The sequence below is a fragment of the Squalius cephalus genome (assembly GCF_949319135.1).
Source record: "Squalius cephalus genome assembly, chromosome: 1".
NCBI classification, from domain to species: domain Eukaryota; kingdom Metazoa; phylum Chordata; class Actinopteri; order Cypriniformes; family Leuciscidae; genus Squalius; species Squalius cephalus.
Genome location: NC_137122.1, coordinates 33,573,491 through 33,601,358, shown reverse-complemented (window position 1 = coordinate 33,601,358; position 27,868 = coordinate 33,573,491). Strand labels below are relative to the sequence as shown.

General features: G+C 38.8%; 1 protein-coding gene across 1 annotated transcript; it reads right to left on the bottom strand.

Moving 5' to 3' along the window:
* Positions 1–70: 70 nt before the first annotated feature.
* rnf216 (ring finger protein 216) lies at positions 71–27,361 on the bottom strand. The gene is made up of 17 exons (XM_079872375.1): positions 27,266–27,361; positions 26,035–26,175; positions 25,804–25,943; positions 23,657–24,241; positions 23,490–23,566; positions 23,293–23,395; positions 22,998–23,159; positions 22,119–22,233; positions 21,902–22,038; positions 21,712–21,762; positions 19,786–19,923; positions 18,726–18,874; positions 18,298–18,376; positions 5,497–5,594; positions 3,485–3,707; positions 1,115–1,190; positions 71–1,031 (listed from the first exon to the last, which is right to left on the bottom strand). The coding sequence occupies exons 2-17, from the start codon at positions 26,099–26,101 to the stop codon at positions 736–738; spliced, it is 2,496 nt and encodes an 831-aa protein (XP_079728501.1). The 5' UTR covers positions 26,102–26,175; positions 27,266–27,361; the 3' UTR covers positions 71–735.
* Positions 27,362–27,868: the final 507 nt, after the last annotated feature.

Here is a 27,868-nt window from a genome sequence, read left to right as displayed (position 1 = left end):
GATGTGATACAAATCAGGTAAGATCCTTATTTTAACATTTTCTTCAGGAATCTTTGATGAACAGAAAGTTAAAAGAACAGCATTTATTCGAAATATAAATCTTTTTTAACACTGTCTTTGTTGTCATGTTTGACCAATTTAATGTATCCTTGCTGCATAAAATGATTATTTATTTAAAACAATTGACTGACCCCAAACTTTTGAACGGTAATGTAAACTTTAGTAGCAAACTGGCGCTACAAATAGTAAGTTTGATTTATACATCGGAAATGGCATCAATAGTCATCAAAATGATAATCTATTCTAGGCATTTGTATTTCCAGGAGTAAAAATGTCAAGATAAGACAAACCCTGGATTAAAACAAAAGAAGTAAAATATTAAACCTCATGGTGGAAATTGCAGCCAAACCCAAAATGTATTTGTAATTTCAGAAAAGCGGCCCATATTGACAGATTTTGCAAACAAACAATGTTTAAATTTAAATCAAGTACTTTGTTTTATTCATCTGAAAACTAACAGGCGTTCATATTATTCACTCAGTATGTTGTTCAAAAAAATGACTTTCAACAAAGAAGCCAACCGGCGTCCTTATAACTCTCCAGAAAAATCAGTTTGGTTCTGGTTACAAAATACGTAGAAAAAAACAGCGAGGGCTAACGGTTAAGACAGAATCTTGGAATCTTTTTTTTTTTTTTAGTAGTAGATTGAATGTGGCTCTCTGTACCATGGTGTCCTCAAAGAGGTCTTTGAAAGAAGCGATGCGGTGGTCCATAGTGCATAGGCATATTGAAGTCAAAGTTCATGTTACGTGGGTTGTAATTTACTGGAGGGAGGTTGGGCAACGGGGGCACGTAGGGGGCTGGAATAGGCTGAAGGAAAAGATGCTGCTGCGGCCCGGGTAGCATGACCTGGGGGATGAGCAGAGGGGCACGAACGGCCTGAGGAGCTGCGTTGGGGACCTGGAATGTGACCCGAGGGCGCTTCGCTGGGATGGGCTCGGGGGGAGGACCCACTCGCTTCCCTGTGGTTTCTGAGGGAGAGGTTACAGAATATCATTTGACAGGATTTGAGTTTAGGTGGCCGACTAAAGTTATCCAGTTGAGGAACACTGACCTGACTGATTGGTCTTCTTATTTAACTCCGCTTCACCTTCTTTTTGAATCTCCTGAATGATTCGCTCATCATCTTGCTGTGGATTGAAAAAGACACAGTAAATGAGAGGGGCAGAAGAGATACAAAAGTGGAGAAAACAAAAAAGCCTTTCAAAAAACAAACAAAAACAAGGCACTGTAATCAGGCTCTCCGGTTATTGTTCAATTATGCGGAAAGACCAGCAAACCCCGCCAGAAACAATCTCATGCCAACGTCCACGTCAGACCTTGGCAAAAACGGGAAATCAGATGAACTTGGGAGGAGTCCACTTCATCGGTCAAACACAAAACAGCTCAAGTTCACCAGTTAGCCTGGTACACGGTGCCAGGTGATTAGGCACGGCTCTGAAAGGAGGGGTAATTGCAGCCCCCGGGCTGTCAGCAGGACGGCACCCTGACCGCGCTCTCCACACAAAAACAGGATTCAAATGCCTTAATCGGATAATTAGTGAAAAGGATTTCTCAATTATTCTCACTGCTTAGCGATCACAATAATACAATTGACAAAAATGACAATTCCATTGCCCTCTACTCATCCTTACGTCGTTCCAAACCCTGACTTTATTGTTCCCATGGACAGCTAGCAGAATTTGATGGTAACAACACACATCAAATACAAAAACTATCTCTCCAATCCAATTTAAGTTAACCTACATTCAAACTTATGTACATTATGCACAAAGTCTGAACTTATGAAGCTTCTCATCCTCCTTTTATGGTGTGGAGTAGAGCTGAGCGATTTCTTGATTTTGGATTCCAACGATTATTTTAAAAAAGGTAAATCGAGACAAAATGATAATTATTCCATATTCCAATGATACTCTCATTTTGTCGTGTTATAAATCCAGCGCACCCCTTTCCTTTATGGCGATCCCCCTTTGCCCCTAACTAAAAGCCCAAATATACAGTATAATATAATATACACATAAATATATATATATATTTTTTTTTTTCTATTCTTATTTTTGTTTTTAGCTGAATTATATTTAAAGGGATAGATACTCACCCTTAAGTTGTTCCAAACCTGTATGAGTTTATTTCTTCTGTTGAATAATTTAAAGAATGTTGGTAACCAGACAGTTGACGGCACCCACTGACTTCCATAGAAGACAAAAAAAAAAAAAAAAATACTATGGATGTCAATGGGTGCCATCAACTGTCTTGGTTACCAACATTCTTTAAAATTTCATCTTTTGTGTTCAGAAGAAGAAAGAAACTCATACAGGCCAGCATCAGGGTGAGTAAATGACAGAATTTTCATTTTTGGGTGAACTATTACTTTAAAATCCAGAGTTAAAAAATGAACAACTGATAAAAAAGTTCTGTAAATGCATGTTTTTTTTAAGTCATTGATTAATCGGGTTAGATATGGTGTGTGTTACATGTGCATTTAACATGAGCAGAAACATTTCTGAAAGCTAGGGTGGAAAATGAGTCTGGACATTCTACTAGATAACTTTTTTTATGAATACATCTTAAAAATCATTTTGAGCAAAATGTAGGCGATAGGAGGATGTCTTAAACTATTGTATAACATATACCAATCTACTATGAATGTACTCTAACAACTTTTTATGATTAATAAATGGGAAAATTCTCAGTGTGTTGTCAATAATGAATGAGCAATTTGTGCTTTAGTCATCATAGTACTGAGTGATAAAGATGCAGAAGCAATGAGGCAAATGCTTGATGGTGCTAATGCATGAATACTGCAGTTACCAATCCATCAACACACATGAGACAAACATGTTTCACTGACGGTTGTACCTCTCATGTGTTAAACTCTGAAAAGCCCTGTATTCAAAGCTGACACAAAGTCATTACACCATACATCACCTGGTGTTTATCCTAAGACCAAATTACTCATACAATGAATACACTATCAATGCATCACATTTAGGGCATTATTTTAAAAATAATGCAATTAAAATGTAAACGTATTGTAATGTCTGTTTAAAGCTTTTGTCTATTAATTTTAAATCAAATAGAAGACAATTAAAAAAAAGTCAAATAAATTAAATGAAAATCAATGCAAATCATGTGATTTGAATTACAAAATTAACACCTACAATTCCATTCCAAAATAAGGCTCAAAAAGGAGGAGCAGGAAGTACTTTGTGTAACAGGAGTTACAGGAGTACTTTGTGTACCTTGTGTAACCCAAGTGCAAATACCCTCTGGGTTGTGTGGGCTTGAAGATATTTTACAGGAGGATGTTAAACCTGTTGTAAACCGAATAGATGTATAGAAACTAAAGGTGTTTGCTGTTTTACAAGGATGATCTCATGAAAGGAAAAGAAGTGGATGCTGAAGTGTAAAGTGTGAGATTTACCGTGGGGTCCGTCCACAGCGAGCACTTCTTGCAGTGTCGGCAGGGGGCACCGGGCGAGCGAGCGTGCTGGCAGAAGTGGTTGTAGCCGTTAATAGGGTCTCGGCAGAGGTAGCACATGAAGGCGCCGCAGCGACACGACATTCGGTTGCAGCCCTCTGACTTCACCAGACCTGTGGCACACTTGTGGCACTTCCTGACACGGGCAGCGGTCATCTTTTCCTCACTGGCCATAAAACAAATGACATTTGTGTTCAGGTTTATATGAAAGCTCTGTTTCAAAACCTAGTGAGCTGCCTACCTATACAATGTTGCTTTAAATTCTAAATCAGAATGGAGTGCTATAAGCTCAGTGTAAAAAATATATATTTATCAAAACACTTTACAATAAGCTCCCATTAGTTAAAGTTAGTTAACGCATTAACTAACACTAACAATGAGCAATACATTTGTTGTATCTCATTGTTAGTTCATGTTAGCTCAGGTTAGCTCAGGTTTATTAAATAATGTAATAATAATATATATATAAAAAACTTTTTAATAGTGTACAAGTAAATGTTAAAATTAACATTAACTAAGATTAATAATACTAATTACAGAGCCCTGCACATAACATGCGGGAAAAATATGTATATTGTGGCCACAAATTAAACAAATCGTTCCCACGAATTACTAATTTACAATTTAGTAAATCTTGGCCATGTTTTACTAATTCATTCCCTTGTTTTAAGTAAATCATGCGCACAAAATAATAATTAGGTCTCTCGTTTGACTAAATCGTGCATACAATACAATTATTATGTTGTGCACACGATTTACTTAAAACGAGGGAACGACTTATACTGTGCAAACGATTTACTTAAAACGAGGGAATTAATTATTATATTGTTCGCATTATTTACTTAAAACAAGGGAATGAATTATATTATGCGAACTATTTACTAAACCGAGGGAACGAATTCTTATTTTTTTGTCCGCATGTCACACGCAGGGCTCCATGAATAATAATGTTTTTAAAGTATTTTTCATTGTTAGTACGTTAACTAATGTAGTTTACTAATGTTAACGAATGGAACCTTATTGTAAAGCATTACTAAGAAAGGTAATATAAATGTACAAGTTTTTCCATTCAAAAAAAAAAAAAAAGTGTTACATTGAAAATTTACTATTAATTCTTTCCCCACTAGATTTAAAAAAAAAAAAAAAAAATCAATGGCGGGAAAGCGTGGTCTCATAAATGATGGAAAATTCATGTATTTTCAAAGCATCATTAGCTTAGCAACATGCAAACATCAAACTATTTTGTGCTTCACATGAATAGCTCTGTTTGTATTGCTGCCTATGAGGAGCATTACAAATGAGCTTAATGCGTTTCATTTCAGTCAGGGATGCTGCCTAAGTAGAAAGCTGCTGTTCACTAGCTACATATAGACAGCAAGCATTCTGGTATTGAAGCTTACCAATAAGAGATTATCTCACTGAATCGTATTGATGTGAAAACACAATCGGCCATTGTGACACCATATGTAATTCATTCTCTCAGTTATTTTTTTAATTTTTTTTATCTGCCTCTATAAATGTAGGCAAAAGAAAAGGGTCGGGGTAAACAGGATACACAGTCTTTGTTTGATCCCTGTGTATGACCTATCCAATGACAGGAAGGAAAGCAGGCGATCACATCCTGTCCAGTTTAGAGACTGACCAACAGTGATAGGCTGCCTCAGTTTACACAGACACTCGCGCTCCAGTACACTTCCTCATGAATGCCTGCTGTGCATAGGGGCAGCTCTGGATGATGTGTATTTGCAAACATAACACTCAGGGGAATCCGTCAAATACAGCGAGTGTTTTAGTGTGCCATGAGAAAGGCCTGGGGAAACGACGGCTGACTCAGCATCAGGCTAATGCTAATGATCTCCCAGGTGGTTCACTACACTACCGAGTGCCCTCAATAGTGCATGGATGCATTATTAACAAGCTTGCTCTATGCTAAGAGTTTTCAGTCGGGCACTTACAAGGCCACCCGTAGCCGGATCTCGTCCCTCTCCATCACCTGCTCGCAGGTCTTTCCTGCATGCTCCTTCCACACCACATGGCACTTCCTGCAACTCTCCTGAGGAAGGGAACACAAACAAGCATCTGTGTTATTGATCACAATCGAAATGCAGAGTGGAACGAGAAACACCTGGACTACACTTCATTCATCCAGTGGGGGGAAAAAGGGCAAAGTTTCTGTTGCTCGGTCACCTCTGTTTGTGCATACGGAAGGAGCCAGTGTTCCTTGCATTGTTTCAGAGGTGCATATTGCTTCCTACTCCTGCATAATCTGCTAGTATTGTGGGCATGACCCTTCTGACCAAAACGCATCTTAATAGCAGGTGTAAACAGGGCCTTTGACATTTGGGTCCCTTGATATGGCACACATTCCTCTTTCAATGCAAGTCTGTGGGATTTTCGGCCATTTTGACTGCACACCAGGTGAAAACGGTAGGTCTGATGGCTTAGAAACCCACATCTCAACAGAATAAACGGTAAAGGATTAGTCACATGTATAAGTGTAACACTTAAGGTTAGAGGTTTGTACACATCCCTAATCGTAAGTATGTGCAATAGCTTGCCTTAGCAAACAATACAAATAAAGGAGTATCCTGGGCCTGGAATATGACTGTGTACATTTAAAAAGCCATAGAATTGTTAATTAAAATAAAGCAATCTAAATTTTGATTCAGAGCTCGTTGTGAACTACCGCAGACTGAGGGTGCACAGATCCCTGCCCTCCACTTTGGATGTGATTCATTTGTCGGCTGTCTGGTTGCCTAGGAACAACATTTTCATCTGTTCCACTTTAGCCATGCCTGCCCACAATGCTTTGCCTTTCAACTGACTGGAAAGGACAACTGAGTGCAACATGCAGCCAAACATTCAGAGCGTGAAGACCATGTAAACACCTACGCATTTCACAGGCACAGACATGGCTATTACAAAACATTAGGAGGCAGGGGACACATCTGAAATTGCTATGGTCCATCACATTTGACAACCCAGTATGGACTGCAGCAAAGTATAAAAATTCCAAAATAGCAGAGTTGCATGCCTTTTTGAGATAAATACTAGCTGAAGTTTCGTGAAAAATATTTGTTGTTTTGTGCAGATGCTTCCTCCCCCTTCCTCCTCAGTCTGTACCAACCAGAGAAAGAGATCCACTGATGGAGAAGAGGCACATGTGGCCACTATCCACAGAGAGTCAACTCTAATCCCATAACCCAGTGTTGCCTGGTAACAAATTCCATTAGCATAAATAATTAAAGATAAAGCTGAATATTAATGACAGTGACAGATGATAAATGACAGCTTAGAGTGATGCAGAAAACATCAGAACAATTGCTCCTGTCCTCTGGGCGTCATCTTAAGTGGGAAATATATCTATATGAGGAGCTACACCAGCAAAGTGGCTTCCTCAGAAATACAGTAATGAAGTCTAGCCTCAGGCTGCATGTTGTAAAAAAAAAAAAAAAAAAAAAAAACATATCATCATTCAACAGTATTGTTGTGAAAAAGCTGTATCAGAAACTACAATGGAAATGGTGAACGATGCAGACATCAGGCCAGACAATAGCCATGAAGTGTGACGCATGAAGACATGTGACCTATAGTACTACAGTATTGCACTGCCCCCTAGTGGAGCACAACAGCACAGCATGGGAGGGTCAACAACATTTAACAGATTGTTTTAGAAAACCCACAGTTTGAGATATCATTCTCAAATTTGACTTATGAGACTTATGGCTTTAGCGGCATTAGGTTTCTAGACGCCAACAAGATTTGATTATGATTTGATTAAATTCCTTGTGTGAAACTCCTTAGCTTGGCAAATAAAGCTCATTCTGATTCTGATTATTTTCTAAAAACTTTACAACATATTTTAAGCCATGATTCTTTATTATTCTAATTAAGTCTGACTTGATAACAAACGGCTATGGGAGACCACAATTATGTTTTTAACTGTAACTGGCCCTTCAAAGAAAAAAAATGCAATTTGGAGATTCATTCATCAGCTAATGTGACTATTTCCTTATTTAAAAAAAAATCTGTAATTACAAAAGTTAGAGGCATCATATTTTAAATCTCCTAAATTATCTTTAACTATCGATTCATGTGATTGTCACTGAATTGCATGTATACACACAGAAAAGAAGTTAACAGGAAGTGACTGCAACTCTTCAGTTGAGGTGACTCTTGCAGTCAGAGGTGCGAACACACACTGGTACCTTCGTTTATATACGCGACTAAAAATACAGCGGTGACGTCACACTGACATCACTTTAAACAGTGCTTCCTGGTACAAAGTATACCTTGCAAGGCCAGGCTGACACTTCCTGATCAACAGGGCGCACACTCTCAGACACAGGGTGGGGTCAGCCTCAGATTCACACAGTTATGCAACGGCTTATCTCTGTTGGCAAATACTGCAGATTCCTTCAGAGCAAGTGTGTAATTTATGGAGTTTATGAGCAGCCAAAGACATTTATAGCGCCATTAACATTATTCTTTCATGATATGTAAGCTGTCATCCAACCCTTTTTATCAAGAATTTCTACAGATATGAACAACAACAAAAAAGTTCTTGCAGGAAAAGACATCAGGCAGGCTGGCTAGTGTGTGCCATGAATCAACACTTGAGCGCTGCACAGGGTGATATATCTAATGAGCGGAAAAAATGTGACTTCGAAGATATATAATACTGTTGCAGATGAACCACAGGAACCTTTTACCCACACAGGATGCATGTAGCTTTCGCCTGCGCCTGTATAAGGGTCTATTTTGTGTAATAAAGATAGATGGGTGACATCTAGCACAGCGATCAAAGTACCACAACAAACTGGAAAAACAGCATCTGCGCTGTTAAACGGCTTTAACGGCAAGTCTTTATCTCAGAAAAACAAGCCTAGGGTGACATTTGGGGTCATGCCGCACATTCTTGTAACATAAATCTGATTCTCCAAAATGCATAACCCTCCATTTCCTGTTAATCGCTGTGTGTATACCTCTCATTTAAGCGGAAACCACAATTCTAGGTAGTCACGCTAGTTTTATCTTGGCTGAACATATTTTTTGTGTAAACAGTCCATTCATCTGGTGGACTCAGCTTTCATATCACAGCCACATCCCCTCAGATGAGAAGCCACAAGCCCTTTTTATTTAGGTCTACTTGACAAGGCATCAAAATATTATTTGCTTCTTTCTTTGCTGTGGCTGAGTATTGTAACCAATCACAAATATGTCAGTTATGCATAAGAATGCATTGACCAATCAGAACCATCTAAATCAGACTACAAGCCTATCAGTAACAACATCTTGTTCTATTAAGCGAGTGAGTAACAAAACTAAAACACTTCCATTATAATCAAGACGGTATAAACATGGTGAAAATAAGAGATTTATTCTCCGGTCTAGGCAATTTCATTGATTACAAGTCAAGCACAGAGTTAAACAAATCCCTTACTTACTTTCTTCTGCAGAACACAAAAGATGGTATTTTTGAAAATATCTTATTTTATGTTCAACAGAAGAAAGTAAGTGCAGTTTTGGAAGAGCATGAAGGTGAGAAGATGATGACAGCATTTTAATTTGCGGTAACTGTCATTTGTTAAAATTAATTAATGTATTAACTAAAATGAACTAACAATGCAATACATTTGTGACATTTATTAATCTTTATATAACTTTCTATTTTAATAATGTATTAGTAAATGTTAAAATGAACATTAACTAAAGATTATTAAATGCTGTAGAAGGACTGTTGTTGATATAGACCTATGATACTACAGACCTTATGTAGCCCCGCCCCTTTTCAGCGCTGCGCTCGTTGTCTTTTGTCTTCTGGTCTGCATTTTCACAGCGATCTTGCGTATTTATGAATGAACAAATCATTTTAAAATCTTCCCGGTCTACTGACATTTGTTAAGACATCTCATGATAACTTTCGTTAACTTTACATTAAGTAAATCCACTTCAAAAGCGAATTACTCCTGGACAGCGATGCCATAGAAATATACAGAGCGACCGCAAAACCGGAAGTTCAAAGACAATATTCTAAAGATGGCTGCGCCCTCGTTTCTCTAGTGCATAAGGCCTACAGAATGTCCTTCCTGCCACTCCACGCATGTATTTCTATACCTCCGCGCACCCTGCATGCGTGGACATCACACGTCATCAGCGCGCTCCGTAATGCAGAGTTGAAGAGAAAGTCACTGAGCGCCGCAAAAACAAATAGCAGCCGCCTTTTACAGTTTAGGAGCTTATGCTGCGTTCACACCAAACCATAATTACAAGATGGCAACCCTTGACGTTCTACCCGGAGATGTTCACGTCCTCAGACTCGGATTTATGCGTTTCTATGTCAACACTATCAATGACGAAATTAATCTACAGCAGTCAGGTGGTAAAATCCGAGCTCTGTAAGTGGTTTACGTTCATTATTATCGTCATGTCCTTTGAGACATGAGGTGATATAACGCCGTCTCTTGTCTCGTCTGCTGTGTGCACTGATGTTTTGAAGAAGACGTGGCTTTGCAGACGGTCTGAAGGGATGGTGCGATCTGATGCTTTCAAAGCTAGCTTGCTATTGCTAGCCTCTCCGAAATTGCCTACCCTACCTTTAAAGGTGGTACTGTACATGTATGTTTTATTTCAGAAAAATAAAATTGTGTAAAAAAAAATATCCCTTTAAGGGGCTTGTCGCAGCTGGCTGTAGGTCTTTGAGTTTGTGTCCAATTTCGGGACACAAATTGTCACATGAAATTATGTATTTAGTGTTTATAATGAGATGGGAACATCAATTATTTCATGTACAAATGTATTATATAGAATAAAAGCATTTTGTTGTAAATTCTAATCATCATAAATGGCAATATCAAAGCAAATAAATAACATTGTGATTTTTTTGTCATAATCATGCAGCTAACAAGACCTATTCCAGTGCATGCGCGACTAGTTCTCCAAAGTAAACCAGCATAAGCTAGTTACAGAGTGTGAACTGTTGCAACATCTGTTGAGGCACTCTGTGAATAAGCTCAGTGCTTCTCTCCTGAACAGGCGTGCAGCAGCAGCAGGCCTTATAAGGCAGAAGAGGAGATTTGCTGAGCATCTGATTGGGGGGCTGCTTGTTCTGGAGAAGCACGGGCCTGGATGAGCCTCAGGGACACAGCGACGCACCCACAGCGTGTGCTAACACACACAACCATCCCTAAAGCCACGGCAACATATCATAAAACTAGAACACAAAAGTGTTTTTAATGAAACGCTCATAATTTGAGGGTTTGGCTCATGATAAGTACAATGAGGCAGGGCTGAACGAACACAGCTCCCTATAAACTCAACTAGTACGCAGCATGTCTGAACTTGGACGGAATGCAATCCAGAGCAGAATATATACTGTATACGCTACCGTTCAAAAGTTTGGGTCAGTAAGATTAAAAAACAAAAACAAAAAAGAAATCAATACTTGTGTTCTGCAGGGACTCATTAAATTGCTCAAAAGTGAGAGCCAAGACATTTATATAGCTATTTCATAAATAAATGCTGTTCTTTTGAACTTCCTATTCATCAAAAAATCCTGAAAAAAAATGTATCATGGTTTCCAAAAAAAAACCCACAATGGTTTCTTTTTTTTTAATCAATTAATTAATGCTGTCTTGGTGAGCATAACAGACTTAAGATATTAACAAATTTGACCAGTCTCAAACTTTTGAACAAGTTGGATTATATGAAAGTTACAGTAAAAATATTTGATAATATTTACTAAAACTCTTGCGCAAAATCATGAATTATAGAAAACATGCTGCAGCTGCTACAATCTATCAAAGCAAAACTGAGAACATGGATATGTGGAAAATAAAGTGGAAACAAAAGTCAGTCTATTGAGCCAGAGAGAAGGGAAAGTTGCTAGATCAGCATGTGAAAGCCACAACTAACCAATCACAATGAGAAAAATGCATTTTTTGAAATGTGAAAACCTAAGAGAAAAAAAAAAGTAAAATCTGGGTCAAATATAAACTGTACCACATTTCAAATTTGAAGGATCTGGGTCTAGCCAATGAGTGTCCTGGATTCACTATGAGGGGTGGAGCCACAGAGGTAGCGGAGAGGGAAAAGTGTGTCAGTTATACAACTTTCATCTTCACCGAGGGAAAAGAGACGAAAGAGAGGGGCAGAGGAGAGGACGTCTCCTCACCACATAACAAACAAATGGGCTGTCACCAAGTGAAAGTGACAGGAGGGAAAAACTTGTGCTGAAACACGAGCACTGAAGTCATTAATGGGGCACTGGGATTCCAGAGTTTTTCACATCCGACTGTTCCTACCATGGACATATGTGGGTGGACAGCTGCAAACATCTCCATACACAATGATTAGAGCAGGCACATAACGGTCACAGACGGGAAGACCCTCAATATTCAGAGTACAGGTGCATCAATAGGGCTTTTTAAAATGGCAAAAAGAACTGTAATATAAAGACTTAAAGGGATACTTCACTGATTAGCATTAAGCTTTGGATCAGTGGAAACCCGGTAGTATTTTCGAATGACCGTGCTTCCCTCCCTCATGTCCCCCTGAGACGAGAGATTTCTGTAGTGTGTGTCTGGAAAAAACCCTCCGCGGACGCAAAATTTGTCATTTTGCGTCATCGGAGGCTTTTTTGGCCAGAGGCTAGAGACTACAGCCAGTAGTAGGAGCTCGTTCCGCATGTTTTCAACCCGCCCATAGGGGGATCTCACGATAAAACGCCGTCTTTTCAGTTTCGAGTCGACTAGTAGCCTAGTTGTATAATTTCTTCAGATACTGCCCTCTGTAACCGGTAGGCATGGCTTGGGAGTGGCCTCGTAGGGCAGCGAAGCAAATGCATTCTAGGAGTTGTTGTCTTTTATCCACATGAGCCAAAAATTATTTTTTTGGCTTTTCTCATTTTAGAAGGCACCAACTTAAAAATTTTTCACATTTCTACTACATAAATGACCCAATTTAAATACACATTCATCTTTCCAGCGGTGAAATATCCCTTTAAGTCGAAAATCTAAAGGTGTGGTCACATTTTTTCACAGGTGAAATCCAGTCATTTCAATAGAAATCCACGTGTAAATTTCATGCAGGGGTGTAAAGATTTCCCCATGCAGATTATGCGGGTTCAAGTTGGTCATGTGAATTCGTCGCATTGACCAACAGAAAGCTGCTTGGTTTGAAAGTGACTTCTATGTGAGCTGAGCATCATATTTCATATGCCTTTATACATCGCTACACTACAAACAATAGACCTTTTTGCCCTTAAATTTTTGTTGAAATTTCGCTAATGAAGCTGCACCTTATGAATGAGAGTCTGAGCCTCGATGTAAGAGATGTTTCTTTTTTTAGTTGACGGTTTCACAAGTACTTTTACTTCGGTGGAAAATTTACCATCAGAAGTTTCTATTTCTTCAGAAATGTAATCTGCTGCCACATGGAATTCTGAAGAAAACTCAAAAGAAAAATTATAATGCAAAAAAAGTAATATTTAAGATAGGTCATTTCTAATTATAGAACGCAAATTTAACACTATTTATATATTTTATACATTTTACCTAGTGGTCTAAGGCATTTAGCACTGTGCTCTGTTAAGTGCAATGTCTTAAGGTTTTTCTGACAGTTTGTGGCAGTTTTATCAAGAGACAAGCTTGCATTCAAAGGTGATTGTTCATAGATCAACCCTCTGAAACCTACATCCTTTTAGGTACCAAAACCCCGATGTTTAACCACCAAGCCACAACACTGCCTATATGCTCACTGTAATACACCATATCAGGAAGGTGTCATTTTATAGAGACTATCTTCTCCAACAAATTTGTCCAGAGAAGCATGGCTTTGGAAAAGTTCTCATGATGCTGGCCAAGTCAAGGACTGCTGTGCAAGAGAGCCCAGTTCTCCATCTCGATAGGAATGCCACACTGAGAGCCAGAAAGAGGAAGTGAAAGTGGGTCACATTATGAAATCATACCACACAACTGTTCTCAATTTCCCTCTCCAGTCCTGTGACTCCACCAGGAGAAAGATGTATAGGAGGTAGGAGGTCCTAGGCACACTTAATCTATCAGTGGTACCGAGAGGAAGGCCAAAGTTATGGGCGTTCGAGTGGCTTCCCCTGCCCCCCTCTCCCGTCCTGCTGTGAGCTGCTGCAGAAGTGAGGCGGGGTTGAGCGTGTAATCAGCAGCAGATGTGTGCAACAACAAAACTGCACTGCCATTATAGAACAAGAGCGCCACCAAGAGGACAACTGGTATACTACAGGAAACACAAAAGTACCATGTTGCATATGCCTGATGGTGGGCGAATAAAGTCTTTTCAAGGGAAACTCCTACCATCATCATGCCTTTTACTAAGACGGTCAATGTTATAACATTGATCTCAAAGCATGTTTCAGGTTATTGTGCCTAAAACCCTACTTTATCATATGTCTATCGTTACATCCAAGAGCGTAGTAATCTTTTGTTTTTGTTGTTATTCATGTGAGGAGTGTTACTGGAATCTATGTGCCTCTTTCTTTCCCTGTGCTTGCTTCCCTAATAGATTAACAGCGATTACCTGTTTTCAATCGCCTACGCGAGCGCTGTCCATGCACTGATTGGAGCGTGCTCGAGGATTTCAAGATAAAGCTGCAGACAGAGAGAGTGTTGGGGAAGGCGAGAGACAATGCAGCATTTGAGGTTTTCCACCCTACATTCCCAGACTAGTTAGCGCTCCTTGCTGTTGAGTTACGTGTGTAACAATGTGAATAAAAAAAACAAGAATTCAGATTTTATGGTGACTAAGCATCCTGCTTAAAAATGCTAAAGGGGACATGACATGAGAAATCAAATTTGCTTTGATCTTCTGACATATATGTGGTCTTTGTACCATTAAAACATCCAGCAAGTTTTATAGCTTACAACTCATACTATAGCTTACAACTCAACTCGTACTCATTAAAAACAAAGCATTTATTTTGCAGGATATCGCAGGATCTGTGAAATCACACAGGCAAATACATTTGCACATACACTCACCTAAAGGATTATTAGGAACACCATACTAATACTGTGTTTGACCCCCTTTCGCCTTCAGAACTGCCTTAATTCTACGTGGCATTGATTCAACAAGGTGCTGAAAGCATTCTTTAGAAATGTTGGCCCATATTGATAGGATAGCATCTTGCAGTTGATGGAGATTTGTGGGATGCACATCCAGGGCACGAAGCTCCCGTTCCACCACATCCCAAAGATGCTCTATTTGGTTGAGATCTGGTGACTGTGGGGGCCATTTTAGTACAGTGAACTCATTGTCATTTTCAAGAAACCAATTTGAAATGATTCGAGCTTTGTGACATGGTGCATTATCCTGCTGGAAGTAGCCATCAGAGGATTGGTACATGGTGGTCATAAAGAGATGGACATGGTCAGAAACAATGCTCAGGTAGGCCGTGGCATTTAAACGATGCCCAATTGGCACTAAGGGGCCTAAAGTGTGCCAAGAAAACATCCCCCACACCATTACACCACCACCACCAGCCTGCACAGTGGTAACAAGGCATGATGGATCCATGTTCTCATTCTGTTTTCGCCAAATTCTGACTCTACCATCTGAATGTCTCAACAGAAATCGAGACTCATCAGACCAGGCAACATTTTTCCAGTCTTCAACTGTCCAATTTTGGTGAGCTCGTGCAAATTGTAGCCTCTTTTTCCTATTTGTAGTGGAGATGAGTGGTACCCGGTGGGGTCTTCTGCTGTTGTAGCCCATCCGCCTCAAGGTTGTGCGTGTTGTGGCTTAACAAATGCTTTGATGCATACCTCGGTTGTAACGAGTGGTTATTTCAGTCAAAGTTGCTCTTCTATCAGCTTGAATCAGTCGGCCCATTCTCCTCTGACCTCTAGCATCAACAAGGCATTTTCCTACAATGGATGCGAGCGTCTCGTCGCATCAAAAGCAAATAGAACCCATTATAATAACTGATGCTGTCTACACTGGATACAGTATACAGATGTGCGTTCAATTTCTGACATACTCCACGTGCTTGAGTCTGTCGACAACAGGACAAATGGAAGAGTGAATGAACGTTTGCTTTGACGCATCCAGTTTAAACAGCTTGTTTGCATCTTTATACAGACTTAAGAAGAATTCCAGTATTGGAAACAAGTGGATTATTTTAATGGCGTCCCGGATCACGTTGAAGGATTATATGTTTGTTCGGAACATTTTGTTTTGTAAATGAGGCACAGTGTAATGGAGAGCTTGCAAAGAAATATTTGTTGAAAGACAAAGCAGCCAACTGTATTGAATCTGACAGCAGCTGCATCACAAACTGTAAGTAAATGATTTCATAATGCCTTGTTCGTAAATGAGTTTCATATGGATAGTGTTTTAAAAACACTTACTCGCATGCAATAGCGAGTGGGCATTGATACGGTTTCCTATGCAATGACGTTAGCCAATCATAACAGTGGCCGTTTACTGATGAGCCTCAAAGAAGCCGCCCTTTAAAGGAGAACTCCGGTCAATTTTAACATTGAGCTCATTTTTTTGTACTTTTGGAGTGCTGTCAATACAGAGAACAACGACAAAAATCAGTGTTGCCTACACCGAGTTATTCTATTTTTAAAATTTGCACCCTGTTGACTTCAATGGGGCTGCTTTTAGCCTCTTAACATCCTTGATGTGTCATTACAAGTGCACAGAAAATGTGAGTGATTCCTTCTGAGTGAACACGAGTGAGTCTGACTGCAGTAGATGTGAAAGAAATGTATAAAAATGATGTTATTTAAGCCAGCGCAAATACCTTTGTTTACATCCTGTTTTTCGGTTGAAGTCCAAAGTAGTCGATTGCAGAGTTCACACGCATAGGTTTAATACCTATGATCACGCGCGTGAACTCGGCAATCGACTACTTTGGACTTCAACCGAAAAACAGGATGTAAACAGGTATTTGCGCTGGCTTAAATAACATCATTTTTATACATATCTTTCACATCTACTGCAGTCAGACTCACTCGTGTTCACTCAGAAGGAATCACTCACATTTTCTGTGCACTTGTAATGACACATCAAGGATGTTAAGAGGCTAAAAGCAGGTTTAGTACTTGCCCCATTGAAGTCAACAGGGTGCAAATTTTAAAAATAGAATAACTCGGTGTAGGCAACACCGATTTTTGTCGTTGTTCTCTGTATTGACAGCACTCCAAAAGTACAAAAAAATGAGCTCAATGTTAAAATTGACCGGAGTTCTCCTTTAAGAACGGATCATTTCAGACAGAGATAATTATTGAAAATAATCATTTTTACACAGAAATATATTATACTTGTATACTCAAAGTCTTCCTCTCAGGCCTTTTGAGAGAGTAACTGAGTGGAGAGTTCTTGACATGTTCTGCCTAGCAGCTGAAATCCACTAACATCCTGGCACTGCCTGATACATTCCTCACAGCCCAACACTGATAAGACTAAAGACAAAACATCAGATGTAGTTGTAACCAGTGTTGGGGAAACTACTGTGAATCTTGTCAAGCTACAAGCTGCTAACAAAACCTTTGGTGCTTGACCCCTAACTAATCAGTTTTTGATATACATCTTAAAGCAACTGCACTTAAGAAATTAAGATGATCTACACTACCATTCAAAAGTTTGCGGTCATTTAAAATGTTTATGCTTTTGAAGGAAGTCTCTTATGCTCACCAAGGCTGCATTTATAAATCAAAAATACAGTAATATGGTGAAATATTATAATAAAATAACTCTTTTCTATTTTAATATATATTTTTAAAAGTATTCCTGTAATGGCAAAGCTGAATTTTTAGCATCATTACTCCAGTCTTCAGTGTCACATGTGCTGCAGTGTAACTGTCACTTTTTAATACATTTTGCTGAAAAGTAAATTCATTTATTTATAAAATAAGTACCTTACTGACCCCAAACTTTACAAATTTGCATGTCTTTTCCATGATTTAAGTTTAGATTTCAGTCATTTTAATGACCTTTCCAGGCCTGGAAAGAATCAATGATTTAAAAATATTCCTTGATATTCCCAGTTTTTCCATGAAAAAAAGAGAACAATGGAACTAACAACACTAACAATTTCATGGTGGACCAAGCCAATAACATAGTGATAAACAGCATAATTTAGCAAATAGTTCACTATCATGAAGAAACATGAATCAGTGAATAATTTTTATAGAATCAGTTCATTTCCCATTAAACCAATTCGTTAGAATGAAAATACAATGTGACAATAACCAGCAATGTCATGTTTTTTGTCTCTACTTAGAAAAAGATGATTATTACTGGAAAAGCTTCATTACATTTTCCAACAGTATAATAGTAGTTCAGCTGTTTTCAAAATAGTTAATTAAGTCTTTAACTGCTTGTAACAAACACAGTCTGTTTTCTAAAATCTTGGTTATCAAAGCACATCAGGTTGTTGTTTTGTGATTCATTTCCTGAAGGTATAATCCACTTTTTTGTGGCTATGTTGAGACAGTGATATACTGGAATACTGATTCATCAAGTTGTGCTGAACTTCTCAACCCTTGTTGAGTTCTGTTTAGGGTTCAGATTGCTGAACATTTATAGCAGACATGATGAATGCCTGTCTCTGTTCCTCCCCTGACCTGACTAATTCCACCATTCGGGGGCTCACAAATAGAAGTGGAAAGGGTGAGAGAATTGAACCAGCTCATGTCCATACTTTTATAAAGAGATCACTGCAAAGAGAGATGCATAACACTCAAACACTTGTGTATCCAGGCACACAGACTAACCTTTCTGCAGCGAGGGTTTGGGCAACTGAACAGAGAAATGCCTTTATCCAAAAGTGCTGGGAAGTTACAAAACGGACACCTTAAAAAGAAAAAGTGAGCAAAATAACGTTGTCAGGAATTAAAACAATGAATCATTTAAATCTGAAGTATGTAATTTTTTCTCTGTTTTGAATTGCTTTTTCTCAGTCAAAGCTATCACATGGCTGTCTAATTCCCCGCCCCCCCCGAAAATACAGAGCACAAGTTGTATACTATGGACTACTTTTCTGTCCTTTTTGGAGCCTGACAGCTTTAATTACGATTCACTTTCCTTGTGTGAAAATGAGAAGCCTGGACATTCTACAAAACATCTCCTTTTGTCTTTCACGAATAAAGAAAAGTCATACAGATTTCGATCAACATGAGAATAAGTGAAGTGTTTAACTCACCTGACCAGTTCGTCAGCACAGGTGGCTGCTATGGCCTCCTCAGCCTGTCGCTCGTAATATTTGCACAGAATGTTTTCAGGTAAAACTTTCTCCAGCTCACTGGAAGGGAAGGAACAGGTGCAGTTCCCATCCATACAGCTCAACTCCGACTGCAAACAAACACGAAGAACCATTTTTAATTTATGCATAGCCAAAATACCAAAATACACTAACTGTAAACTGTTCAGTGAGTGTTTGTGAAGGCAACATATATACACTGAAACTACATACCTTTCCGTTCAAATGTTTGGGGTCAGTAAGAGTTTTTTTTTTTTTCATATTTGATCAACTAGATGCATCATTGCTAAAAACAACACTTATAATGCTTTAAGTCGATTAAAAGTAAAGAAAAGACATTTATATTGTTACAAAAAAATGCTGTTCTTTTGAACTTCTTTTGAATTCATCAAAAATCCTGAAAAAGATTGGTATTACAGTTTTCACAAAAATATTGAGCAGCACAACAGTTTTCAACATTGGTACTAATAAGAAATGTTTCTTGAGCAGCAAATCAGCTTATTAAAATGATTTCTGACAAATCAGACTCAAGCCTGGGGTAATGATGCTGAAGATTCATTCTTTAATTTTACAGTATGTTGATCAAATAAACACTGCCTTGGTAAGCATAAGAGACTTGGTTAATTCAAAAACAAAAACAAAATTACTGACCCCAAACTTTTGAATGCTAGTGTGTCTAAAAACACACTGTATGAATTTAATTCCATTAGACATAAAATATCAAACTCTGCAAACAAATTATACTAGAACTTGTTTATGATTATGAAAATGAAAGAAAGATGGGAGAAAAACTGGGAAGAACCTAAAAAGCACAAGGCAAAGTGAAACCAAAATACAGGGGATTTTTAAAAAACATAAGAACAATACTGTGCACAATGCCTGAAAACATCATGACATCATAATGTTTGTGACCGCATTTGCCTTTTCCAGTAACTCAATTCAAATGAAACAAAGGTAACCTCAGAGACAGAATGTCCGAACTATCCAGCCACAGATGACTTACCCGTCCTGAGCCGAACACTGCCTCCTGGGCGTACTTTACCAGGCATTCCTTGCAGAATAGATGGCCATCCGTGCACTGGGTCATCTCCTCAAAGGCAAACTCCCCACAACAGCAGCCACATTCAATCAACTGCCCGTCCTGAGGGCACAGGTCAAAAGTGTCACACACTCTCAAATCACAAACTTCAGGATTATAATCTAAAACACATTACCAGGCTGAACGAGGTCACTCTAATCTGATTTTAGAGCTGGACTGGAACTGTCTGTTTTATACAATATTTTCCAACAATCAAACCATTGAAAAGGATAACAATATGTAATGTTGCTGTTTGAGCATGAAAAAGGTCAGTAACAAAGCACACAGTCACTCCAAAGGGAGTTATTTTCTAAATGAGTAAGCACTGTTTCTGAACTCCCTCAAACGCCTCGATTGTAGTCTTGAGTTTACTACCGGGGAATGTACTAGGGGTGTAACGGTACACAGAAGTCACGGTTCGGTACGTAAGCTCGGAAATAGGAAAAATGGTCACACTTTAGTTTAGGGTCCAATTCTCACTATTAACTAAGACTTTTGCCTCAATAAACCTCTAATTACTACATATTAGTTAGTAAGGTTGTTAGGTATTGGGTAGGAATATTCTAGAATAAGGTCATGCAGAATAAGGCATTAATATGTGCTTTATAAGTACTAATAAACAGCCAATATCCTAGTAATTAGCATGCTAATAAACAACAAATAATAAGCTTATAAACAGAATTGGACCCTAAACTAAAGTGTTACAGGAAAAAGCAACAAATCCACAATACTAAGTTACTTTTATATTATTTTGAACAGACGGTAGTGCAAATTACAGTTTGTTCCACCAACCAGTCCCACTGAGGTGGTTGGTATAGTACAACCTACCTCAGTGTATTAAGCACTAAGCAGTAAACAGAATGCACTCTTGCATAGGTCATATTTTTGCAGGGCTGATATAAAACAAAAGGTATTTGGTCACAACCAGCTACAAACCTGTGTTATATTTTATTATCTTATTTATACACATAAATAGGATAAAAAAAAAAAAAAAAAAAAAGGTTTGCTCCACTTAAACTATATTTAAACATTCAAAGCTTAAGCCCAACCCTCCTATACTTAATTTTCTGCATTCCTTTTAAAGTATACTCATGAGTGCAAAAAGACGCATTAGACGCTTCCGCACTATCTAGAGGACGCTCAAGTCAGGGCAAATTCCAATCAGAAGTGATCATCCCTATGCCCTACTCACTCCGAAGAGCAGAGCCCTTGAAGTGGGGGCTTTGGAGGGAGCAGGGGCACTTGTGTGTAATAATGAAGCCATTTGAAACGCACTTGGCAAAGGGAGCAATGAAAGACCACGTAATTTCCTAATTTGCTGCACGTTGAATGTCACCACGACAAGGCTAGACAGCAACAACAGGAATATCTTATTATTGATATATGATATATACAAATAAATGAAGTAAAAATGTTGTGTGTGTGTTGTGTTCCCGATCTGTTCTTAACTTTATAAGTTCAGCATTAAACGTTTATTCTGATCTTTTTCCTGTTGTGATGGTTAGCAAACAGCGTTGCATTACCGCACACGCCCCCTTCTGGACTGGAGTGTGGATCGCATGTGACTGACTGCATGCGTCATCTGACTGTATGCACTGAGCCGTGGCATCCATACCGTGATGAATACATGTCTGTTATATCCCTAGAATCCCTGTGACGAGCTTCATAGAGACAGGAACTAAACGGATCGTTTAGCTCCAAACCTATTCTAGTAGAGCCCAAAAACAAAATCAAGACTTTGTAAAAGGGCATAATGTGGCCTCTTTCAGTTGTAATTAGTTTCTTATAATGTGGTTTGACGTCATTACAAGAGCATCAAGAGTGTGTAAACAACTGGCTCTTCACACCCACCTTTTGATACTGCTCCTCGTTCACTTGCAAAGCCAAAAGAAAATCTTCGTGCTGAAAACGGGAAAAAAGCCCTGGTAATTATTTGAACAATTAACAGCCTGTCAGCACAATTCCACTCAACCCTGCTTCTTTAGGTTGTTTCAAGAGGAACCATCAGAAGTAAATTGAAGAAGTGTGCCGTGTGAAGTACCTCAGCCATTTCCTTGGCTTTCTGCTCATAGAACTGCAGCTCTTTCACAAGAGACGGCTCCAGTGTTGTCTCGTTACCGCGGCTCCATCTGCGATTCTTCTCCAAAAAGTACATCTTTCTTTCCAGTTTAAAAGAACCTGTGATGAATGAGACAAAATTAGTATTTCACCTTTTACCTGGTTCAGCTTTGCAGTAGGACAAAAATATATGTAGTCACCCTGCTCAAACTTGAAGTCTATGAAGATGCGTTCATTTGGCTCTCTCCTTCTTTTCTTCTTCCCTGAGGGATCAGTAGAGTTTTCTTGCCACTTCTTGAGGGCTTCGAATAAGGCCTTCAAGAGATACCAGAGATATTAATGCCATACAAATGAATAACAATACAGCAAAACAATATGGGTTTTTCTATGGCTGATGCAAATGCCAATATCTTAAGACAGCTGGCCAATGACCAATACAATAGTGTTAAATTTCATTACATTTTTATGATAGCAAATGACATTTCGCAGGTGAAAGAAAGCAGGACTTGATGTGACAAAATACGATGAAAGATAAATAAACATCCAAAGCTATTCTGCCAACTAGCAAATGAACCAACTGCTTTTCAAACCACCTCTTTTTTAATGGATCATTATATAGTGTGATACAAAACTGGCTGAGAGGACAGCGTCAATATGAGCGCTTCTTCCATCAGTTTTGCTCTGTAGCTATTTTATGAATCTACCGAACCAAGAGGCTTGATATTATTCGGCACTGTGAATTTGTGTCAAGTTTACCAAACTTGAATCTGATGCAAAATTCACACAGGGAAATTTCTTTGGCAGTGAAGTCCACCAGGCGAAATTCTTCACCATGCAGATTACCATGAAAATACTGGATTTCACTCACAAAATGTTGCCAAGCAACAGTAAATGTGAGTGTGACCACAACTTTACACAAAATGGTTGAACTTAAATCAATATTAAGTATAGTAACTACACCTGACATCAGCAAGCTTCATCAATACTTATTGACACTGAATGATGTTGAATGTAAACCTCCTGACATAAAGAGTGACTACAGAGTTCGTAGAAGAATTCTAGTAGGTATGAATAAGCACCTTTCGTGTGATTGCATAGTGCCCTTTGAGGCAATTCAGGGCCCATTTGATATCCTGACAGCTCAACATTCTGAAGTCACCCATCAGCATGTCTGCAGCCTGAATGACAATCTCTGGGCCAACAGTCTTTAGTTTGAAATAATCAAAATAATTTTCACTTTCCTGTATGACAAAGAAAAAGTTATACCAGATTAGTTACAATTTTTTTTTACATGTAATAAATTCATAGTAGCAGCACCCAATATATCTATGACTAAATAAATATGGATATCTGATAAAAAAATAAAGTGCGAACCTGCGTCTCAGAATCATTTGTCTCGAGGAGAACACTGCTTTGTGTCAAAACTGAGTTTGCTTTCTTCGGATAATCAGGGTTTTCCAACAATATATTGCATATTCTGTGTTAAAGAAGCCAAACGATGTCTCACAAACATCACATGTGAACAAAGTACGTCTGAGCAAGAAATGAGAAGATAAAAGGCATGTGCTTACACATTTAAATCTTTCAGGTCACCTCTCTCTATCAGTTCTGCTACATATGCGTCCTGCACATCAGGGAAAAGGTCCATCTGAAAATTTGCGTGAAAACAAACCCCACCTTTAATGCAGGACATGAACAGTCGAATACTATAACGTGAGGTGCTAATCAGAAGACTCACCACCCCCTTCACCAGGATATCGAGGGACGTCCGGTCAGGGGCCTGCTGTATGAGGGGTTCTCTGGGTGCTGACGGCCCAGGCCTCTCGTTGTCAGCCGGTCCGGGGAAACGTGCAGGAGAGAGAGGGGCCGCCGGCTGCTCATTTTGTCTGACCTCTACAAGCACAGTGTCCTGTGGCGTCCGAGGCCTTATTGTGGGCTTTTCAGTTCTCGGCCAAACAACCACTTCAATTTTGCGGGGCAAGTCTGACTGACCTGATACAGTGGTGGGTGGAGCTGAAAAAACAGAATTGGCCTGATTCGCTGAGTGTGCACTAGCTGAAGGGTCCTTATGAATGGGCAGTGAGTCCTTAACAGGCAATGAAGGTCTGTGCAAGGCATTTTCTCTAGACGTCGAGGGTACAGCATTCTGGTCCGTGGTTAAGACACCTATGGCTTGGTTTCCTAATGCAGGATGTGCGACGACTACAGAAGGATGAGGAACGCTGGTAGGATGTCTGTTGGACCCAGATGCCTGGCCTGGGAAGGTGCTCGCACTCCATTTGGCTGCAGGTCGGATCAGCTCACGTTGAGGTGAGGGCTGTGGCTGCCAGACGGAAAGAGAATGTATATGATTAATATTTGAACAGGAACCGCTCATCAAATTATATTGCAGTACTTGCACATACATTTTCTAGAAATTTAAGCACTGAACAAAAAGATAATTTCTCATTCTCTTAGGCTACTTTAACTTTTCTTTTTTTTATGGGAAAAATCAAACAAAAACAAAAAGTGCAGTGGTCCAAAAAAAGTATTTGGATATTTAAGGCTCACTTAAAAAACAGACTGTAGACTTGCCTAGATATTATGGAATTTTAAATTTTCATATTCAGTACAGTATGCACATTCAAACTGGTTATACAGGTATTATGTCTTATTACCTTCACATATTTGCCTACACATAATAGGCAGTTTGATGCTACACTTTGATTTTTTTTTTTTTTTAAATTAACTAAAAATTAATGAATCTGAAAAGTAAAGGAAATTACATTATTAATTTGCACACTTAGAGGATTAGTTTTACCAAAAATTAATGAAAATTGTAGTGGAGTGTCAAAGTTCCTATGTGGATCAAGGAACTGCCCATTTGTCCTCAACTTGGGTCCTTCAGAGAAATGAATGGGACTGTGCGCGATCTAAAAAAATTATGTAGAAAAATATAATTCGCACTGTTGCTGTTTTTCCTTATTTTACTCTCAATATCAAGTGGTAGCTTCAGATGAAGAACATTTTCACTGATAAGCAGGCATTATATTGCTTCTTACCATGGCATGTTGAATGTGCTTCTTGTGTATAAAAACTACAGAAAAAACATTCATAATGTTTCCATCTTCAAATCCATATAAATTGCATACCAGTATCATCTATTATACATGGCAAGTCTATTAGACAGCTCTTTGAATCACTTGACTAGTCGACTGTTGACATTCTGCATTTTAATATTTTTATATAATGATAGCTTTACTGGTTTAATTTCACTCAAAGCACTCTGCGGTCTCTGTCTCCTCACATAACCAAATAATTCCAATTCAAATAAATGTATTTATTTATTTAAAGACACTTTTATCCAAAGCAGCATACAAATGAGAAGCAATTTATAATTTGATCATTTATTTACTGATTTGGAATGTAACCAACCATGTAATAAGCAGGATAACATCCAGTCATCCAGTCAATATTGCAAAATAAACCCCTTTGGCTTTGCTTCAGGGTTATGATGATCACCTTAACATTTTACGTTACTATATTTTACATGAATATTTTTAGGAATTAAGAGACTGACCACCATTTAGAGCAAGTGCTGTAGAATCAGGTTGATGCACAAACCATTATTTCTATAGAACAAAAACTAAAACGAAAAAGCAAAAACAACTTTGCAAAGTATCAAAGCCACATGCAGATGCAATCTTTACTCATGTCTTTTTCAATAAATCACAGTTCTGAATGACTATCAATTTTTTCATATAACCCATTTGACATAAAAATCATAACACCAGGTCCCTGCGGACTCCCACCACTAGTAGGCTATATGTTCACACTCGTGAATTCAACAGATATGCTGTGCTAAGTGAGCAGGGAGCCTGTGAATTGGAACGCAGCTAGAGTTACCTCTAAGATGCTCAATTCCTCCTCCTCTTCGTCATCCTTGACCACAACAGGGGCATTTGGTACGAATCTGACAGGTTCATCATCAGAATCCGACGATGAGGATATGGTTATGTAGGATGTCTTCGTCCTAACTTTCTTAGCTGACAAAAATAAATAAACATGACACAAAAAAAAGGGTTCAGGACATACAGAATGCCACTCTTCCTTATAATAAAGCCTTAGTGTTAGTACCTCGACTGCGATGGGTGTTGAAACTAGCCAGGTGGATGACATCATCATCACTGGACCCGTCAGCCATGATAAGACACACAGACTCCCTGAGTCGTCCACCTTCTCTCTCTCACACAAACACCCATGCACACACACAGGAACCTGAAATGAGACACGCATAATCCCACATTAATTACTTCACATGGTGCATTCATCACAGTTTTGATCTAAACACAGACGTAGTTGCTTAAAGGCAGCATGAAACAGCAGTTGCGATAGTCTTTTCTTCCCTATTATGACGGATATTTGAGTGAAATGGCTTTTAAAAAAAAGTAAGTTTCATGAGTGACAAGTTGCCCCGCTCTCGCGCCTGTAAACACGTCATCAGAGGAATTTTGTCGCTGCAAGGGGGAGGGGAAGTCATTTTGATTGAAGATTAGGGCATGAATTAATAAAGAAAAAAAATCGCACGGATAAATCCTTTTTTAATAAATACTGCAATCCATTTTGATTTCATGCTGACTTTAATGATGCACTAGATCGGATAGGCTACGTCTGTGAGGCTGCGCGTGCACATAAGATCTCATGTAGTTTCCAAACATTTTTAAAGTGGCCTAGAATGACAGATTCACACATCAACATTATATTCATGACCATTATTTAGCTTGAGTTCACGTACAAGACAACCAGTTGAAAGTAAAAGAGTTAATGTCCTTGAGAAATAACGTTTATATATTTTAAATGCGTGCTGTCACGGTGTAACTGTTATGTCTGTGTGCAGACATTTATATGTGTTTCTGTTTGGTTTATCCATGATGTTTCAGCTGAAACGCGCCTGTGACACCCAAACGTGCTGTCTAAGTAGTCAGCTTACAAAAAGGTTTTAAAACACAGCCTGTTAATTCCAATAGCTTGTCCACAACAGACTAGCTGATCTCACATAGCAGTGCTGAAAAACACTGTTGATGGTATAAATGTGATCGTTCGGTTTCCTTTCTCTTTAAAACACGTTGACATTGTTAAATAAGTGATATATACAGCAGGACAAAAGAAACAAACAAATCTGTACTCGCTAAAGTCCCTAGCCAGGCTCCGCTAGCTGTTTGGCGTTAACCCTCCGCGCCAGCTGACATCACTTAAACAAGACATATTTTCATTATTAGCCGGGTATTTCATCCCAACTTAATGGCGAAGGTAAACAAGCTCTAATAAGACTACAACACTCGAAGACTGTTTCATGAATTGCACGTACCTCTCAGTCACAATTTCCAGCACATCGAAAGCGTTTGATCGCCGGATATCGAAACAAACGGCCAAAACAAGCCAGAGTGTGACGTCGGACGCAGACGCGTCGTGCTGTAGGCGGAGGATCATGGGAGTTGTAGTTCTCCTCCGTTGTCTGTTGTTAGTTTCCGTATGTCCTCGAGAGGTCTCTGTTTTCCTTAATACAAAGTGTTTGTACCTTGTACCATTCACTGTGTCGCTAATATCAAAACCTTGATGTTATTTTTCAAAACTCTTGACATAAACCTCCGACCAACCAATCGATTACCACAGTGTAGCCTAGTACATTTTTCAATTGGTAATTGGATACAATTTCATTTAAACCTTTAAAGATATGAACACACAATGCAAAGTTTTGAATATTGGACAGCCTGAGTTACAAGTGAAGACCGTTTTGAGTTTTGTATGCAGTTTGCAAATGACTGAACAGATCACCTCAGTGAAATGACGTGCATATTTCTGTGTCCAAGTGCATTATTTTCTTTTAAAATAATAAGTTCATTACATATATCATTTTATTCTGTATAACCTATTTACTTTGAATTCATTTTAGTACATTTAAAGGGATAGT

Excerpts from the sequence above, each read along its gene's own strand:
- rnf216 (XM_079872375.1), bottom strand. The coding sequence starts at position 26,101 with ATGGCTGACGGGTCCAGTGATGATGATGTCATCCACCTGGCTAGTTTC. Across the intron at positions 23,567-23,656 it reads ATATCCTGGTGAAGGGGGTG|ATGGACCTTTTCCCTGATGT; the intron begins GTGAGTCTTCTG and ends GCAAATTTTCAG. Across the intron at positions 23,160-23,292 it reads CAAATGATTCTGAGACGCAG|GAAAGTGAAAATTATTTTGA; the intron begins GTTCGCACTTTA and ends TTTGTCATACAG.